This window comes from Leucopleurus acutus, assembly GCF_964270905.1.
Source record: "Leucopleurus acutus genome assembly, chromosome: 1".
Lineage (NCBI taxonomy): Eukaryota > Metazoa > Chordata > Mammalia > Artiodactyla > Delphinidae > Leucopleurus > Leucopleurus acutus.
Genome location: NC_139142.1, coordinates 45869220 through 45889975, shown reverse-complemented (window position 1 = coordinate 45889975; position 20756 = coordinate 45869220). Strand labels below are relative to the sequence as shown.

Genomic DNA, 20756 nt, shown 5'->3' with positions numbered 1-20756 from the left:
CCAAGGCTGTTCAGCCAGGAACAATGACCAAAACCATGCCCTTTTGCTCTGGTAAGTATGCCATGGCCACTGAGCACTAGATGTTGCAGCTTGCACTGCCAGCAGTATGAGACATTGGATGCTGCTGCCCTTGAACTTATATTGCTACAACTGCAATGAGCAAGGGAAAAAATCATATAGATGGCGCATAGTAAGTCCTATGTAAGTGTTAGGTAAATAGGCAAAACTATATAAGATAATTTGAATGTCCACTTTATAACTTATATGTCCACTTAATCAGGTTTACTTAAATTGTAATATATTTTACTATGCCGAAAGCAAACAAATGAATGAGGGCAACACTATTAAACCCTCCATGTTTTGGAATCTCCACTCTTTCTTAGGATATTTTGCATATTACATGGGACATTAACTGTGTGACAAGAGTATATCAGTGTTGTCAATGAGTATGTTAACGTTAGTAAGGCTCAATTTCTTCTTAATATTTTTCCTACTCCACTGATCATCTTCTGGACCGCATGGGTGGTATGCATCCACTTTTAGAGACAGCTCTATTACTTCTTGTAGTTAGGATTATGTACACTATTAGAGTGGTAGGTTATCAATAGTGAACTGTATTTCAGTTTTTTAAATTTATGTGGGAAGAGTCTTGAAGTCATCAAAAAAATCTTTGTAACTTCCAAGAATAAATATGAAATAATGTAAATTAGAGTTTACTGACAGCGCTTTAAAATTGTGTAGACATTGAAGTTTTTATATCTTTTGTTTTAGAGACCATTTCCTTCATTTATAGTCACATACCCTTTAATGAGTTCCTTTAACTGCCGTCAGCCTGGCCAGCAACCAAAAGGAAGCTTTTGTTACTGGCTATGTATAATTGTAGTAGACATAGCATTAGGTAATTTTCTTCTCTTTGTCTCGTTTGTTTTCCACAGCTGGCATAACTTTGACAACAGATTGCCTTGAAGATAGCCTCCTTACTTGCTACTGGGGGTGCAGTGTCCAAAAATTATATGAAGCTCTGAAGAAGCACTTTCATTGCTTCCGAATAAACACTCCTCAAGCATTAGAAGATGCTCTGTATAGTGAATATCTCTATCAAGAGCAGTATTTGTATCCTTTTATCTGATATATCCATTAGCACATGAAAATTTTAGACCTTAGACTTTTTATAGATAAAATAGTGTTGCTAAGTTATTATTTATCCCCTTTGGTATATTGTATTTTTGCTTATAGTGGCAATTTCTCTTTACATCTTCAAAAAGTATTAAAAAGGACAGCAAAGAAGAAATATATTGCCAGTTACCAAAAGATACTAAAATTGAAGACTTTGGTACAGTGCCCAGATCTCGCTATCCATTGGTAGCACTGTTGACCCTAGCTGATGAAGATAACCGAGAAATTTATGATATTGTAAGTAATCTTAAAATTGTGGAAACATTAACTTTTAAGTGATTTGGATGATGGGTCTTAATTATTTGGTGAAATAGGAAAAGGTTTATTTTAATTTCTGAGGATATACATTTGGCCTGGACACATTTTTTTGGAAAATGAATACATGGGAAATACACTTGTATGCGTTTTATATGTGTAATGCTCCTTCAGAGCATGACTTGTTTTTTCCCATATGGATTGCAAGAATATGATTTTATTTAGAAAATGAAAGATAGAGTTGAATTACATTAATTTCATCATCCTATATTCTGTCATTTTTGCCACATAGAAAAAGGTCTGTTGGGAAGCATGTTTATTCCTAGCATTTTTAGCACTGAATAAATAAGCATTGTAATGATCTGAAGGGCTTGATTTTAAGACAGTATCCACTCTTTTCTTTGCATGTTTGCAGTCATCTTGGTTCCATCATAGCCCCTGCTGCACCTACATCTTATATGTGTTTGGTCCCTATATTTTCAGTAATTATTTTAATCTCCTTTTCTCATTATGTGCTAATTATTTCTTTAGTCTGGTAGTTTATCCCAATTAGGAAGATAAAAGCATGTTAGACGTCTAAAAGGTCCTGAGCCTGACATTCCTATAAGTATGGTAGAAGCTTGTATGTGAAATAAACTTTTGGTGAAATCCTATCATGATTAGAATGGCTTTATACACAATTTACTACTTTTCTGAAGTGCATGAAATAGATATGTTGATGAATAAAGATATGGTAACATTTTTATGACACTTTGTAATATACAAAGTACATTCGCTACCATTAACATATTTATTCCTTCCAACAACTTTGTGTGTTAGGGCATCTGTCTTATAGACACTGAAAGAGACTAAAGAAAACTCCCAGGCATTCAGGAAATAAGAGATGGAAGCAGGGCTCGATTCTGAGCCTTTGTAGTCCTGTGGCAGTATGCTTTGTTTTTAACAGGAGTATCTCACCAAAACCAGCACACATTGAGCTTTGGAAGGTGCACACCCTAACTGGGAGATCTAGACCCTGCTCAATAAGTTATGCCTCTAGTTTTTTGGGGATCGGGGTTAATTTTATGAAATTGAAGTTCCATTGAGCTGAAGTCAGTTTGTTTTTTCCAAATAAAAGTCATACTAACAGCAGTGTATTTCCAGAACCTAACAGAGTGCCTGAAACACAATAGGTGCTCAGTAAATTTGATAAGTGAAAAAAAAAGTCATACCAAGCAGTGTTAGTGAGCCATATAGAGCCTCACAGCCAAGCTCCTGAATAGTCCATAGGAGAGCTCTTCTGGTTGTCTCCCCTCTCCCTCCCTTCGGCCCTCCCACTCTTTTCAACTGAAGATAAATAACACCTATTAAGTTGGTGTTTGATATGTCCAGCCTTTCCGTCCTTCACTCTGCCTACCTGGGCAAGATAGCCCTTCTCTCACCACTGTGTCCCCCATCTCTTCTACGCTCCCCTACTTCTTTCCTTTCATTCGAAACAGAAAGGGTCAGATCTGTCACCTTCCTCTCAGCTTCCCCTGTGGTTCCTTTCCCTCTTGCTGCTGGTGCTCTTTGTCAACGTGAGTACTCAGACTCTTCCTTATTTTCTAACTTTCCTCCTCAGTCTAAACAGAGAAGGAGTGTGAGAGAGAGAGTGAGTGTGTGTGTGTGTGTGTGTGTGTGTGTGTGTGTGTGTGTGTGTGTGTGTTTGGTGTTGGGAGGTGTAAAATACATATAACATAAAGTTGACCATTTTAACCACTTTTCAGTGTACAGTTCAGTGGCATTCTAAACAGGGAAAGATTTGCTCTCAGGTCCCTGATGCAACTGGCCCGGCTGTGGTTGGGGGAGGCTTATTCCCACAGGGCAGACAAAGTACCTGGCTCTCAGGTCCTTTGTATACACCTCCCTGCCTGGGTCCTTCTCTGTATCTTCTGTTCTTATCAGTAGGTTCCCTTCTTTTTTTCCTGTTAATCCTTGCTTCTCGCTTTCTTATCTCTCAGGTGGGGCCTAACACTGGCACTAAAGCATATTAGTATATTTTGTATGAATGTTCTCTGTTCTTAATTTTAAAAGCAAATTGGGCATTTGGTTTTTCAGTATTTTATCTGGGGTCAGAAATTCTAAATCTAAAAAAGAAATTTTTTAACTCTCTCACTCCTATTGTAACAGTAATAAATTACATTCAGATTGTGTAGTTAGGAACCAGTTTGTTATTTTAGGTAGTTAAGGAAAGTAGGGATTGTCACTGCAAGACCTTGACTTAATTTTTTTTTTCATTTTTACTAAATTATACTAGTTTATTTTCTGTACTACTCAAATGATACATGTTTGTGGCAGGAAACAGAAGTAGAAAATCTAGATAAGCCAAAAAAGGAAAATCACCTGTATTCTATCATCCAAAGATAACCACTGTGAATATTTGTATCTTTCTAGACCTTTATGTATGTAATTTTAAAACAAAAATGGGATCAAATTGTCCATACTATTTTGGGATCTGCTTTCATTTAATAGTATGTTTTAAACATCTTTTCCATATCAAATGTTAATCTACAACTATATATATATATTCATAACTAGCATGATAGTAGCTTCAGAGGCTTTTCATGTTAAATTAAATGGCAGGATTGTTAGTAGTGGGAGATAACATTACTATCTTTTACCAGTCCTGTCGTTTTGATTTAGTATTAAAAGCCTCTGAAGTCACTGCCAAATTAATAAATCCTTATAAGGCTGTAAAGGATCTTGTATGTTTACAACCATAATAGGGTTGTTGTTGTTGTTTTTTAACTTTCTTTATGGACATAATTTCAAAAACTTGCAAAAATAAAAAAGTAGAAGAACATCCATATACCCTTTACCCTGATCTCCTATTGTTAATTGTTAACATTTGCACCATTTTCACTATTTGCCCACATACATATTTATGGGTGTATGTGTATATATATATTTTTAATGAATTGAGAATAAGTTGTATACATGATGATTCTTTACACCCAAATACTTCAGTGTGTTTTCCTAATAATGGGGATATTCTCTTGTATAACTACAATATGGTTATCTACTTTATAAAGCTAACATTGATATAATATTTTATCTAATCTATTATAATATATATTCCAATTTGTCAGTCTGTCTAACAGTATTCTTTACAACATATTTTCCCCTCCAGTACAGATTCTAGTCTAGAGTCAGATGTTGTATTTGTCATGTATCTTTAACCTCCTTTAATCTGAAACATTTCCATAGCCTTTCTTTTGTCTTTTATGACATTAGCATTTTTGAAGAATAGAGTCACATGCACACACTGTTTTTTTTAAATTATTATTTTATTTATTTATTTTTTTGCGGTACGTGGGCCTCTCACCGTTGTGGCCTCTCCCGTTGCGGAGCACAGGCTCCGGACGCGCAGGCTCAGCGGCCATGGCTCACGGGCACAGCCGCTCCACGGCATGTGGGATCCTCCCGGACCGGGGCACGAACCCGTCTCCCCTGCATCGGCAGGCGGACTCCCAACCACTGCGCCACCAAGGAAGCCCCACACACTGTTTTTGTAAAATAGAACATTTCTCATTTTGTCTGATGTTTCATCATGATTAGATTGGAGTTGAGCATTCTCAGCCAGTGTACCACGCAGGTGATGATGTGTGTGTTTCAGGGCATCGCCTGTAGAAGAATGGGAGGTTCTTTTCCCTCATTGGTGATGTAAATTTTGATCTCTCAGTCAAGGTGTTATCCAATTTTCCACTGTTTCCTTTTTTTTCTCTCCCTTGCAAGTAATAAGCAGTGTGTGGGGAGGCACTTTAAGACCATACAAATATCCTGTTCTTTAGTAAAATTTCCCCCTGGATTTAATATCCATTAATGATTCTTACCAGATTTCATCTTTACCATGATGGTTGCAAAATGATTATTTTCCAGGGCTTCCCTAGTGGCGCAGTGGTTGAAAGTCCGCCTGCCGATGCAGGGGACATGGGTTCGTGCCCCGGTCCGGGAAGATCCCACATGCCGTGGAGTGGCTGGGCCCATGAGCCATGGCCGCTGAGCCTGCGTGTCCGGAGTCTGTGCTCCACAACGGGAGAGGCCACAACAGTGAGAGGCCCGCGTACCGCAAAAAAAAAAAAAAAAAAAAAAGGATTATTTTCCAACTCCAGCCCTCCAGTCAGCCCTCAGCATTCTATTACAAGCAAGAGTCCTCCGATTTACCTCTTTGTTTATCTATTTGTTATCCTCATGGCCTCATGAATTCCTTTTTCCCCCAGTGGTTTATAATTCATTACTGAATATGATTATTTTGGTCCTCAAACTGCCCTTTCCTTATTTCCTGCCCCAAACTGAGGATTTATAGTCAAAAACTGTGTCCATGAATTACTCAGATTAGTTCTCTCAAAAGTCAAAAAACTATATAAAGTGGTATACTCAGATGTTGCTTTCATCCCTTACCCCCATTCTCATACACCCCAGTTCTTGTACAGATGATCAAGTTGTTTTCTGGTTTATCCTTCCTATGTTTCTTATTGTAATGATAAGAAAATACAGATATCTTTCTGTTTCTTCTTATTTTTCCTTCTTTCTTACACAAAAGGTAGCACCCTATATATACTATACATGTTCTTGCTTTTTTCACTTATAGCTGCCTAGCACTTTATTGTATGTAGGGTATCCATGTATGACAGTTATTCAGCCAATCTCCTGTGGTTGGACATTCAGGTAGTTTCCAGTATTCTGCAATAACAGATAATCTTGCACTGAATAACCTGTGTGTCCGTATTTTAACATTGTTGAGGTTATGTGGTTGAAGGCTAAGTAAATACATTTCTTTCTGTTACATACTGCCAAATTCCCCTCCATTGGAATTGTACCTTTGGAGTTGTTTTTTTTTTTTTTAACACATTTCCACCAGCAGTATATGAGAGTGATGACTTCTCCATAGAGTGTACTGACAAGCTTTTCAATTATCGTTAACCTGATGAGAAAGAAATTATATCTCAGTCAAGTTTTAATTTTCATTTATCATATTGTGAGTGAAATGAACATCTTTTAATATGGCTAAGGACCATGTTTTTATCTTTTTGTATATTATGTGTTCATGTCTTTTGCCCATTTCTCTATAGGATTTTTATTCACTTTTTCTTCAATTTTTAAAAGTTCTTTATAAATTAGAGATATTAACCCCTAGTCTGTGATATACGTTGTGAATATATATTTCAGCTTGTCATATGTCTTTTGACTTTGCTTATAGTGCTTTTTGTCATGCAAATGTTATATTTTTATGTAGTTAGGTTTGTCAAATTTATCTGCCTCTGGGTTTGGGTCATAGTTCGAAAGTCTTTTTCTACACTGAAACTAAAAAGAAATTCACATGTTTTTCCTAGTACTTGCTTAGTTTTATTTTTCACAATTAGATTTCTTATGCTTTTGGAGTTTATTCTTATGTATGGAATGAGGAATGCATCTAATTTTATATTTTTCCAAACAGATATCCAGTTGCCCCAATACTTTTTATTAAGAAGGCTCTCTTTGTTTAATGATTTGAGATGCTGCCTTTGTCATATTTGTATATATAGTTATGTCTGTTTCTAGACTGTTTATTCTGTTCCATCCACCTGTCTATTCATGTGCCAGTACCACACTGTTTTAATTTTAGAGGCTTTGTAGTATGCTTTAATATCTGACTGAGCTTAGTCCCTCTCATAGCTTTCTTTTCAATATTTCCCTAGCTATTCTTTTTTTTAAATTTTATTTATTCATTTTTGGCTGCATTGGGTCTTTGTTGCTCCACATGGGCTTTCTCTCGTTGAAACGAGCAGGGGCTACTCTTCGTTGCGGTGCGCGGGCTTTTCATCGCGGTGGCTTCTCTTGTTGCGGAGCACAGTCTCTAGGCGCGTGGGCTGCAGTAGTTGCAGTGTGCGGGCTCAGTAGTTGTGGCTCATGGGCTCTAGAGCGCAGGCTCAGTAGTTGTGGCTCGCGGGCTCAGTAGCTGTGGTGCACGGGCTTAGCTGCTCTGTGGCATGTGGGATCTTCCTGGACCAGGGCTCGAACCCGTGTCCCGCATTAGCAGGAGGATTCTTAACCACTGCGCCACCAGGGAAGCCCCTTTCCTAGCTGTTCTTATGTTTTATTTTTCCATATGAAAATTTTAGTCAACTTATACAGCTGTATAAGTTGTAACAACAGGTTTTTTTTTGCTGAAATAACATTGAATTTGCTGAAATAACATTGAATTTGTTGAAATTCAATGTTTTTGCTGAAATAACATTGAATTTGTTGAAATTTTTGCTGAAATAACATTGAATTTGCTGAATTTTTTGCTGAAATAACATTGAATTTGTAAATTTGAGTATAAATAAAATAATCCTGGTAAAAATATGTAACTGGGTCCTCTTTTGTGACTGTGATTTAAGGAACTTATTGTAAGTTTTCTAATTTATCAACCTCTTATTTTTATTTGAGAAGTATTTTTCACATATCTGTGAAATAATATAAGGAGGTGTGTACTGACTGGTGTTCAATTTTTATCTTAGATTTCCATGGTGTCAGTAATTCATATTCCTGATGAGACTTATAAACTCTCCTGTAGAATATTATATCAATATTTACTCCTGGCTCAAGGTCAATTTCATGATCTTAAGGTAAGTTGTACCCTCTAGTCTTTATCCTCTGTCTTTTTTGTTTGCAGAGTTTCAAAGAATGACTATCTATAAAGAGATAATATTTTTCAGTTAGTTATCATAGAAGTTAGCTATTATTTGTTACTGGATTTGCTAGCTCATAAATTTTTAGCACGTCTTATGACCCCCGGATTTGAAGCGTAATTGTCATTTGTAATATCTTTACATGTGTTTCTTTGATTTTCAGCAACTTTTCATGTCAGCAAATAATAATTCCACTCCCTCCAGCAGTTCCTCTCCAGAGGAAAAAAACACAGACCGAAGTTTGCTGGAAAAGGCTGGACTATCTGAAAGTGAAATGGAGCCTCCAGAAGAGAATAGCAAGGACTGCGTGGTTTGCCAGAATGGGACCGTGAACTGGGTGCTCTTGCCATGTAGACACACGTGCTTGTGTGATGGCTGTGTTAAGTATTTTCAGCAGTGCCCAATGTGCAGGCAGTTTGTTCGAGAATCTTTTGCACTTTGCAGTCAAAAAGAGCAAGGTAAAGACAAACTGAAAAGTCTCTGAGGATGTTGTTACAACTGAGAAGTACACTTCCCACTGAAGATGCGGTGTTCTTGTGTTCTTGGAACTAATCATAACATGGAATCTACAGTGTTAACCGTCAGTGAAAATTCTATTTTAACTTCATATTTGTACGGTACGTGGATGGTGAAAATTAATTATTCCTTGCTGTTCAGTATGGCAAATACTGGAATCCCATTCTGGGTCAATGCATAAAAATTCATTCAACCTCTTGAGAAGAATGTAAACATTTGGCCTTTTATCAGCTAGAGGATTTCACGTAATGTTGATTAGAAAAATTTTGAAAAGCAATCCATCTAAAATTCGAGGAAGTAAAAGTCTTAAGATTTCTGAATGTTTTTCCTTTGATGAAATCTAAAATGCAGTTGGGTAAAAATGAAATCCTTCTTAAAATAATTGTATGTTCTCTGGTTTACAAAAGAGTTGGAAAGGGCTTCTAACTTTAAATCCTTTCCTGAAATATCCATTTTTATAAATATCCAGCTGTTCGGTTTCTAATTTTCCTTATAATTATAGTCACATAAACACAAGTCTTAATCTTTAAATATAGCTTCTTAAATCATAAATGCAAGAAACAATTCTTGACTGTTCTCAGTGTATCATAGACTTAAATGATACTCACTTATAGGAAGCAGATATATAAAACATGGATAATAAAATTTATTGGATAATTAAATGTATTGTCCAATATGATTAGAATAGCTGGATGTGACCTACCAGGGAAGATCTGCGAGGCTCTCAATGCCTTACCTTAGAGTTCTTCCTGCACACGAACCCATCAAAACTGAAGGGGTTTAGAGCCAGAAAAATCACTAAAAGAAACAAGTGACTCTTTTTTTCTAGGGTGTTTTTTATTCTAAGTAAACCCCATGTCCTTCTGAATAGTAAATCACTTTGTTCATCCTTTGTTACATCCTCTTAAGAGTTGAGTAACCTGATAGTCAAAAAAGCCCCATTCCCCACTTTTCCCAAGATGACTAAGAAGGAAAATAGTAAATCAGAGCTTCCTGTTTCTTCAGTGGAAATTACCTCTCACTCACTAAGAAATTAGATCATGGCAAGTAAACTGTGACATGCAGGGAGATTTCCAAGCCTCCTTTGTCCTGTTTGTGTTAAGAATAATGCCTTATCTTTGTATCAGTGTGTTTATGTACTATTATTTCATTCCCATCAAATATAACACTCTCAAAAAGACATTACCTATTCTCCATTTTATAAACCAAATCAAATTTCATCTATGTTCAATAGCTATGTACTAAATACCTTCTAGGGGCCAGATACCTTTTGGGAGTCTGGGCTACAAAGAATCAGACAAGGCTCCTGACCTCCAAGTATTTGTCCCTAACAGAAGCGTTGATGGCTTATTAGAAGCACATCCCTATCTTAGTAATTCCTAAGGCCCTGTTCTAATTCTGTCCCTGGAAGCAGAGTGGTCAAATGCTACAGTCCCTGCTGCAGTTGGCTAGCTGTATAGCAGTTCATCTGGGAAATTCACTTTGTAGGTCAGTTGGGGGAATACTCAGGGATCATTTTGCCCATCCTATCCATTCTGCTTCCCTTTACAGATCTATGTGTACCTAAACTGTCCTAGATACATGGTTGCTTTCTCATCTGAGATAGCTTCCACCTGCAATCTTATTCCGTTTTTCATAACTTTTTTTTATTGTAGTAAAATATACATAACATAAAATTTACCATTTAACCATTCTTAAGTATACAGTTTGGTGGCATTAAGTACTTTCACATTGTTATGTGACCACCACCAGTATCCATCTTCAGAATTTTTCCATCATCCCAGACTGAAACTCTATACCCATCAAACAGTAACTCCCCATTACCCCTCCCTTCAGCTCCTGGGCAACCACCATTCTACTTTCTGTCTCTATGAATTTGACTGTTCTAGGTACTTCATATACATGGAATCATACAATATTTGTCCTTTTGTGTCTTGCTTATTTCATTGAGTACAGTGTTTTCAAGGTTCCTCTGTGTTGCAGCATGTATCAGAATTTCCTGCCTTTTTAAGACTGAAAAATATTCCATTATATGTATATACCACATTTCATTTATCCATTCACCCATTATTTTTCATAACTCTTAAAGATGATTTGCCCTTAGCTCCCCTTGCTGCAACTAAAGGAATTGTTTTTCCTGACCTCAGTAGTAATAAATATGAGGAATTTGGTAGGTAATCAAGTAAAAACAAGTATAGTGTCTCTTAGAGGCTTATGGCAGAATTTGCCAATAGCAGTGAATAAGGGACATCTTGTGAGAACATCTACAAAAGCATTTTATTTATTTTATGGATCATTAGATAAAACATTTGCTTTATGTAGAGTAGTTGGTACTTTCCAGAAATCTCAACCAGGGATACATTAAGCAGACCTGATAGGTGAGTAGCCACCTCCTCCTTCAGTGACTCTTTCTTCCCAACTTGGTACCTATGAGGGTTCTTAATGTCGAAACCAGCTCTAGGGGAGGAACTTAAAAACTGTTGCTTAAGGACACAACACAAATCATCTCATCACATCACAGATAATTGTGAATTATCTCCCACTGGGACTATTGTATTTTTTAAGCCTCATTAATTGTGGAATGAAATTTTGTCTTGGCTTGTGGGAATTTGTAGCATCGATATAGGTAATCTGGGGTTTAGGAAGGGTCGGTGGAGGTGATTTCAGCCTCTTCTACTCATTCCTGCCTCAGATGGCCCTTATTCCACTGGATAATTCCCTAACTCCATTACCTAGATTTTGAGCACTGAATTCCCCTCTTTTCACATCTCCCTATATTATATTTCTCCTGAATCGTTTCTCTCTTGTCATCATGACCTCTAGTTCCTGGGTCCCTGAGTCTATTCTAATAATTCATGAACTTGCTCCTGGGTTGCTGGCTCAACTGTTTCAAATGTGTTACCATGTTGCCTTGCTTTCTTGGCCTCTCCACTCTACCTGCCCCAGCAACCCACACGCTTGGCTTACCTCAACTATGTTTCTTTCCTGCTGTTACCACAGAAGATCAAGTGGTCTATCCAATTTATGGAGTCCACCATGAAGCCTCTCTGCTTAGTTGCTTCCAGGTCTTCACTGCTGCTCAACAATCCTTTTATTGTTTTCCTAATGGACCCCCTACCGAACTCCCAATAGCTATTTCTCTTCCACTCTTGTCAAGTTTTGTACCCCACCACTGCTGTCTCACTTTCAGAAAAGAACCTTCAAAAGGTAGGTGAAGGGCTTCGCTGGTGGTGCGGTGGTTGAGAGTCCGCCTGCCGATGCAGGGGACACGGGTTCGTGCCCCGGTTCGGGAAGATCCCACGTGCCGCGGAGCGGCTGGGCCCGTGAGCCATGGCCGCTGAGCCTGCGCATCCGGAGCCTGTGCTTCGCAACGGGAGAGGCCACAACAGTGAGAGGCCCGCGTACCGCACACACAAAAAAAGGTACGTGAAGATGATAGACCCCCAAAGTCATATATCTTGGGTTTTTTCCCAGCTCTGCCACTTGTCCCTTGGACAAATTATTTAACCTCACTCACTCTGATCAGTTTCCTCATCTAGAAAAATAGTGATAATAGAACCTAACTATAGGCTGTTGAGTTTTATACCAGTTAATACATGTGAAGTGCTTAGACCTGGGCATAGCATATAGTAAGCTCTATGTGTGACAGGTATTACCATTACTGCTTTGTTTAGATGTTCAAAGCCAGTAGACATTCTTTTCTCTCTTCCTCCAAAGAGGAGGTATATTATATATATTGATACTTCTGAGGCCAACACTGCTTGTGTTATTGATCTCATCTCTGTTTGCTCCCTGAACTCATTTAATTATTCATTCAGTAATTGAAAAATTAACGAGTGCCAAAGACATTACACGTTGTGTGGGCATGAGAATACGGCAGTAGAAAAAAAATAGGCAAAAACCCGTGCCTTCATAGGCCTTACATTCTAGTAGAGAGAGAGAGAAATTAGTAAGCAATACCATATATCAGGTGGAGATTAAGTGCTATGGAGAAAATCAAAGCTGGGATGAATGAGTCGGGAAGTGAGGATTCTACTTCAAATACGATGGTCAAGGAAGGCCTCACCAGGATAATAGAGACCTGTAGAAGGCCAGGAAGTGAGCTGTGTATATCTAGACAAAGACGCCTTAACCACTGCAAGGCTGAGAGGTGCAATTTACTGAGATGGAAACAATTGGGAAAAGGTAGGTTTGGAGGAAAAGAGCAATTTTGTTTTTGTTCCATTTTGGATGCCAGTTGGAAATCCAAGTAGGGATCTCAAATAAGCAGGTGAATATAGTACTCTGAAGTTCAGGGGAAAGATCTGGCTGATAGATTTCATCTTTTCTTGATGCGATGTCATCAGCATGGCATTTAAAGCCATGAGTCTGCATGAGATCACCGACGACGTGAGCACAGGAATAGAAGTGGTCCATGGACTGAGGGGATACTCCAGCATTCAGGGAGATTGGGAAGAACAAGTACACTGAGAAGTAGACGGTGAGGTAGGAGGAAAACCAGAAGCGTGGGCTTTACAAACCATCCCAAAATGGAGTTGTATAAAAGCATCACCCTTTTATTATACTCACAGATTGTGTAGTCAGGTATTGGGACCGGATATGGCAGGGATGGGCCTGTCTGGGACCTTAGTTGGGAAGACCCAAATGACTAAAGTGACTCAAGGTCCAGAGGACTAAAATCATCTGAAGGCTCTTCATGTACGTATTTGGTGCCTGGGCTGTGATGACTTGAAAGCCGGGCCAAGCTAGGACAACTTGTGGCCTCTCCATGTGGCTTGGACTTTGTCACAGCCAGGTGGCCTCAGGATAGTCATTTCTTAAATGGGGGCTCAGGATTCCAAGAGTAAGTGTTTTTGGTGAACAAGGCAAAAGCTGCATGGCCTTTTTTGGTTTTGCCTTTATTTTCTTTTTAACAGCTTAATAGAGATATAGTTTAAATACCATATCAATACAATTGCCCCATTCAAGGGTTTAATGTACTCACAAAGCTTTCCAACCACCCCTACAGTCAATATTAGAACATTGTGATTACCCACACGAAAAACCCTGTGTGCATTAGCCATCACCCCCAATCCCTGCCATGTTTCCCCAGCCCTATGCAACCACCGATTTACTTTCTTTATAGTATAGATTTGCCTGTCCTGGACATTACATGGAATGGAATCACATGTAGAATCACAAATGGAATCACACACAGTATGTGGCCTTTTTTGACTGGCCACAGAACATTACTTAGCATAATGTTTTTAAGGTTCATCCATGTTATAGCATAAACCAGTATTTTATTTCTTTTTATTGCCAAATAAAATTCCATTGCATAGGTATCCCACACTGTGTTTATCCATTCATCAATTTATGGACATTTAGATTTTTTTCACTTTCTGGCTATTATGAAAAATGCTGCTGTGGACATTGGCTACAAGTTTTCACATGGACCTATGTTTTCATTAATCTTGGGTATATACCTACAAGTGGAAGTGCTGGTTCATATCAAAATTCTACAATGAACATTTTGAGGAACTTCCCAACTGTTTTCAAAGCAGCTGCACCATTTTATGTTCTTACCAGCAATGTATAGTGTTCCAGTTTTCCCACATCCTCACCAACACTTGTTATTATGTTTTTTATTATTGCCATCCTAGTGGGTGTGAAGTGGTATCAAAATTTTTTAACTGGGTAAAAAATACATAACATAAAGTTTACCATCCTAACCCTTTAAAAATGTATAGTTTAGTAGCATTAAGTACCTCACACTGTCGCAAAATAGACCTCCAGAATTTTTCATCTTGCAAAACTGAAACTCTACTCTCATTAAATAATAACTCCCTATTTCCCCCTCACCCCAGTCCCTGGCAACTACCATTCTACAGTGTAACTGTGGTTTTAATTTGCACTTGCCTAATGGCTAATGATGTAGAGCATCTTTTCATGTGCTTATTAGCCATTTGTATATTTATTCAGATCTTTGACCCATTTTAAAATCGAGTAGACTTTTTGTTATTGATTTGTAAGTGTTTGTATTCTAGATACAAAGCCTTTAGCAGATATATGATTTACAAATATTTGCTCCCATTCTGCGGGCTGTCTTTTCACTTTCTTGGTGGTGACTTTGAAGCATGAAAGTTTTTAATATTGACGAAGTCCAACTTACCTATTTTTTCTTCGGTTACTGCACTTTTGTTGTCATGCGTAAGAAGGCTTTGCCTAACTCAAGGTCACAAAGATTTACTCTTATGTTTTTTCTAAGGGTTTTATCATTTAGGTCTATTGTCAATTTTGAGTCAAATGTTGTATATGGTGTGAGGAAGGGGGTTCAACTTCATTCTTTTACATGTGGAAATCCTCAACAAAATATTAGCAATCAAATTCAACAATACATTAAAAGAATCATACACCATGATCAAGTGGAATTTTTCCAGGGATGCAAGGATGGTTCAACAGATGCACATCTATCAATGTGCCACACCATATTAACGAAACAAAGGATAAAATTCATACGATCAAATCTTAAAGGTACTGAAGAATTGCTGCAGTAATTTAAAACAGAGCAATATAATCAGATATGCATTTTGGAAATGTCAGTATTGGAGGTGCTTTGAATGTAGCAGTCTACAAAGTGGAACGTGGGGAAAATATTGGAACTCATGTTTATTTTTATCTGCATGAGAAATCACATTTTACTAATCTTGGATTAGCTGGAGAACATGCCTATCACTTATAAATAGATATGTAAGTTTGGAAGATGGTCTGGAGTTTGAAATGTGGGGAAGACTAAATGTGGAAAAATCAGGATCGAGATACTATTACAGTAATCCAGCTGAGAAACAATAAGGACCAAAGGACTTCATCAAATTGGATCATGGAGAGGAGGAGTCCAGGATAGCTCTTAGGCTTCTGGCTTGGGTAAAGTGAGTCAGGAAAACTGGGAAGACTCTGTCTTATTCATTTTTGTACCCCCAGAACACCATCCATTCATTCAACAAATACTTAGAAGGTCTTACATGGATCAGCTGCTGTGCTTGGTGCTAGAGGTAGAGGATGAACAAGGCATGTGAGATCTTTGCGCTTGTGGAACTCACTTGGATGACTGGAGGAGACTAACAATAAATAGTAAATTAAAAAAATAAGATGATACTGCTTATGCTGCATACTCTGAAGGAAAAAAGCAACTTAGCAGGTAACTAGATAGGACGGTGTCTGTGGAGGTCTCTCTGAAGAGCCTACAATTGAGCTGAGCCCTGAGGGTTGAGGAAAAAAGCCTTGTCAAAAGCCTGGGCACAGGGAGACCTTCAAGATGGTGGAGGAGTAAGACGTGGAGATCACCTTCCTCCCCACAAATGCGTCAGAAATACATCTACATGTGGAACAACTCCTACGGAACACACTGAACACTGGCATAAGACCTCAGACTTCCCAAAAGGCAAGAAACTCCCCACGTACCTGGGTAGGATGAAAGAAAAAAGAAAAAACAGAGACAAAAGAATAGGGACGGGACCTGCACCTCAGGGAGGGAGCTGTGAAGGAGGAAAGGTTTCCACACACTAGGAAGCGCCTTTGCAGAGGGAGACTGCGGGTAGCGGAGGGGGGAAGCTTCGGAGCCATGGAGGACAGCGCAGCAACAGGGGTGCAGAGGGCAAAGCATGGAGATTCCCGCACAGAGGATCGGTGCCGACCGGCACTCACCAGCCCAAGACGCTTGTCTGCTCACCCGCTGCGGCAGGCGGGGGCTGGGAGCTGAGGCTCAGGCTTCCGTCGGAGCGCAGGGAGCGGGCTGGGGTTGGCTGCGTGAACACAGCCTGAAGGGGGCTAGTGCGCCACAGCTAGCCGGGAGGGAGTCCGGGGAAAAGTCTGGACCTGCCTAAGAGGCAAGAGACCGTTGTTTTGGGGTGCGTGAGGAGAGGGGATTAAGAGCACCACCTAAATGAGCTCCAGAGATAGGCGCGAGCCGGGGCTATCAGCACGGACATCAGAGACGGGCATGAAATGCTAAGGCTGCTGCTGCCGCCACCAAGAAGCCTGTGTGCAAGCACAGGTCACTCTCCACACCTCCCCTCCCGGGAGCCTGTGCAGCCTGCCGTTGCCAGGGTCCCGTGATCCAGGGACAACTTCCCCGGGAGAACACACGGCGGCCTCAGGCTGGTGTAATGTCACGCTGACCTCTGCTGCCGGCAGACTTGCCCCACATTCCGTACCCCTCCCTCCCCCCGACCTGACTGAGCCAGAGCCCCCGAATCAGCTGCTCCTTTAACCCCGTCCTGTCTGTGCGGGGAACAGATGCCCTCAGGTGACCTACACGCAGAGGCGGGGCCAAATCCAAAGCTGAACCCCGGGAGCTGTGCGAACAAAGAAGAGAAAGGGAAATCTCTCCCAGCAGCCCCAGGAGCAGCAGATTAAATCTCCACAATCAACTCGATGTACCCTGCATCTGTGGAATACCTGAATAAACAACGAATCATCCCAAAATTGAGGCGGTGGACTTTGGGAGCAACTGTAGACTTGGGGTTTGCTTTCTGCATCTAATTTGTTACTGGCTTTATGTGTATCTTAGTTTAGTATTTAGAGTTTATTATCATTGGTAGATTTGTTTATTGATTTGGTTGCTCTCTTCCTCCTTTTTTTTTTAATATGTAGATAAATATATATTTTTCCTTTTTCTCTTTTTGTGAGTGTGTATGTTTATGCTTCTTTTTGTGATTTTGTCTGTATAGCTTTGCTTTTACCATTTGTCATAGGATTCTGTCTGTCCGTTTTTTGTTTGTTTTAGTATAGTTTTTAGCACCTGTTATCATTGGTGGATTTGTCTTTTGGTTTGGTTGCTCGCTTTTTTCTTTTATTTTTTTATTACTTTTTAATTTTTAAAATTTTTAATAATTATTTTTTAAATAACTTTTATTTTATTTATTTATGTATTTATTTCTCCCTTTTCTTCTAAGTCGTGTGGATTACCGGGTCTTGGTGCTCGGCCGGGTGTCATCCTGTGCCTCTGAGGTAAGAGAGCTGAGTTCAGGATAATGGTCCACCAGAGACCTCCTGGCTCCATGTAATATCAAATTGCAAAAGCTCTCCCAAAGATCTACATCTCAACACTAAGACCCAGCTCCACTCAATTACCAGCAAGCTACAGTGCTGAACACCCTATGCCAAACAAATAGCAAGACAGGAACACAACCCGCTTATTAGCAGACAGGCTGCCTGAAATCATAATATGGTCACAGACACCCCAAAACACAACACCAGACATGGTCCTGCCCACCAGAAAGACAAGATCCAGCCTCATCCACCAGAACACAGGCACCAGTCCCCTCCACCAGGAAGCCTACACAACCCACTGAACCAACCTTAGCCACTGGGGGCAGACACCAAAAACAATGAGAACTATGAACCTGCAGCCTGTGAAAAGGAGACCCCAAACACAGTAAGATAAGCAAAATGAGAAGACAGAGAAACACACAGCAGATGAAAGAGCAATGTAAAAACCCAGCAGACCAAACAAATGAAGAGGAAATAGGCAGTCTACCTGAAAAGGAATTCTGAGTAATGATAGTAAAGATGATCCAAAACTTGGAAATAGAATGGAGAAAATAAAAGAAACGTTTAACAAGGACCTAGAAGAACTAAAGAGCAAACAAACAATGATGAACAACACAATAAATGAAATTAAAAATTCTCTAGAAGGAATCAGTACCAGAATAACTGAGGCAGAAGAATGGATACGTGACCAGGAAGACAAAACAGTGGAAATCACTACTGCAGAGCAGAATAAAGAAAAAAGAATGAAAAGAATTGAGGACACTCTCAGAGACCTCTGGGACAACATTAAATGCACGAACATCCGAATTATAGGGGTGCCAGAAGAAGAAGAGAAAAAGAAAGGGACTGAGAGAATATTTGAAGAGATTATAGTTGAAAACTTCCCTAATATGGGAAAGGAAATAGTTAATCAAGTCCAGGAAGCACAGAGAGTCCCATACATGATAAATCCAAGAAGAAACACGCCAAGACACATATTAATCAACTATCAAAATTAAATACAAAGAAAAAATATTAAAAGCAGCAAGGGAAAAGCAACAAATAACATACAAGGGAATCCCCATAAGGTTAACAGCTGATCTTGCAGCAGAAACTCTGCAAGCCAGAAGGGAGTGGCAGGATATTTTTAAAGTGATGAAAGGGAAAAACCTACAACCAAGATTACTCTACTGAGCAAGGATCTCATTCAGATTCAACAGAGGAATTAAAACCTGTACAGACAAGCAAAAGCTAAGAGAATTCAGCACCACCAAACCAGCTTTAAAACAACTGCTAAATGAACTTCTCTAGGCAGGAAACACAAGAGAAAGAAAAGACCTACTATAACAAACCCAAAACAATTACCAAAATGGTAATAGGAACATAAATATCAATAATTACCTTAAATGTAAATGGATTAAATGCTCTAACCAAAAGACATAAACTGGCTGAATGGATACAAAAACAAGACCCATATCTATGCTGTCTACAAGAGACCCACTTTAGACCTAGGGACACATACAGACTGAAAGTGAGGGGATGGAAAAAGAGATTCCTTGCAAATGGAAATCAAAAGAAACCTGGAGGGCTTCCCTGGTGGCACGGTGGTTGAGAATCTGCCTGCCAATGCAGGGGACATGGGTTCGATCCCTGGCTCGGGAAGGTCCCACATGCCATGGAGCAACTAGGCCTGTGAGCCACAACTACTGAGCCTGCGCATCTGGAGCCTGTGCTCCGCAACGGGAGAGGCCACGACAGTGAGAGGCCTGCGCACCGCAATGAAGAGTGGCCCCCACTCGCCGCAACTAGAGAAAGCCCTTGCACAGAAATGAAGACCCAACACAGCCAAAAATAAATAAATTAAAAAAAAATAAAAGAAAGCTGGAGTAGCAATTCTCATATCAGACAAAATAGACTTTAAAATAAAGACTATTACAAGAGACAAAGAAGGACACTACATAATGATCAAGGTATCAATCCAAGAAGAAGATACAAGAATTGTAAATATTTATGCACCCAACATAGGAGACCATCAATACATAAGGCAAATACTAACAGCTATAAAAGGGGAAATGGACAGTAACACAATCATAGTAGGGGACTTTAACACCCCACTTTCACCAAGGGACATATCATCCAAAATGAATATAAATAAGGACAAACGCCTTAAATGATACATTAAACAAGATGGATTTAATTGATATTTATAGCACATTCCATCCAAAAACAACAGAATACACTTTCTTCTCAAGTGCTCATGGAACATTCTCCAGGATAGATCATATCTTGGGTCACAAATCAAGCCTGGGTAAATTTAAGAAAATTGAAATCATATCAAGTATCTTTTCCGACCACAATGCTATCAGACTAGATATCAATTACAGGAAAGAATCTGTAAAAAATACAAAAACATGGAGCATAAAAAATACACTACTTAACAACCAAGAGATCACTGAAGAAATCAAAGAGGGAATCAAAAAATACCTAGAAAAAAATGACAATGAAAACACGATGACCCAAAACCCATGGGATGCAGCAAAAGCAGTTCTAAGAGGGAAGTTTATAGCAATACAATCTTACCTCAAGAAACAAGAAACATCTCAAATAAACAACCTAACCTTACACCTAAATAAATTAGAGAAAGAAGAACAAAAAACACCCAAAGTTAGCCAGAGGAAAGAAATCATAAAGATCAGATGAGAAATAAATGAAAAAGAAATGAAGGAAATGATAGCAAATATCAATAAAACTAAAAGCTTGTTCTTTGAGAAGATAAACAAAACTGATAAACCATTAGCCAGACTCATCAAGAAAAAAAGGGAGAAGACTCAAATCAATAGAATTAGAAATGAAAAAGGAGAAGTAACAACAGACACTGCAGAAATACAAAGGATCATGAGAGATTACTACAAGCAACTATATGCCAATAAAATGGACAACCTGGAAGAAATGGACAAATTCTTAGAAAAGCACAAACTTCTGAGACTGAACCGGGAAGAAATAGAAAATATAAACAGGCCAAGCACTGAAACTGAGACTGTGATTAAAAATCTTCCAACAAACAAAAGACTAGGACCAGATGACTTCAGGCGAATTATATCAAGCATTTAGAGAAGAGCTAACACCTAT

At 39.0% G+C, this 20756-nt stretch overlaps 1 protein-coding gene across 1 annotated transcript in view; it reads left to right on the top strand.

The window, feature by feature from the left end:
- CGRRF1 (cell growth regulator with ring finger domain 1) overlaps positions 1 to 9769 on the top strand; it is a 29860-nt gene extending 20091 nt beyond the window's left edge. The window contains exons 3-6 of the mRNA XM_082845214.1: positions 936 to 1113; positions 1266 to 1413; positions 7932 to 8039; positions 8266 to 9769. Of these exons, the coding sequence (XP_082701340.1) occupies positions 936 to 1113; positions 1266 to 1413; positions 7932 to 8039; positions 8266 to 8586 (755 nt within the window). The 3' untranslated portion in view covers positions 8587 to 9769. The remainder of the gene's footprint in view (positions 1 to 935; positions 1114 to 1265; positions 1414 to 7931; positions 8040 to 8265) is intronic.
- Positions 9770 to 20756: the final 10987 nt, after the last annotated feature.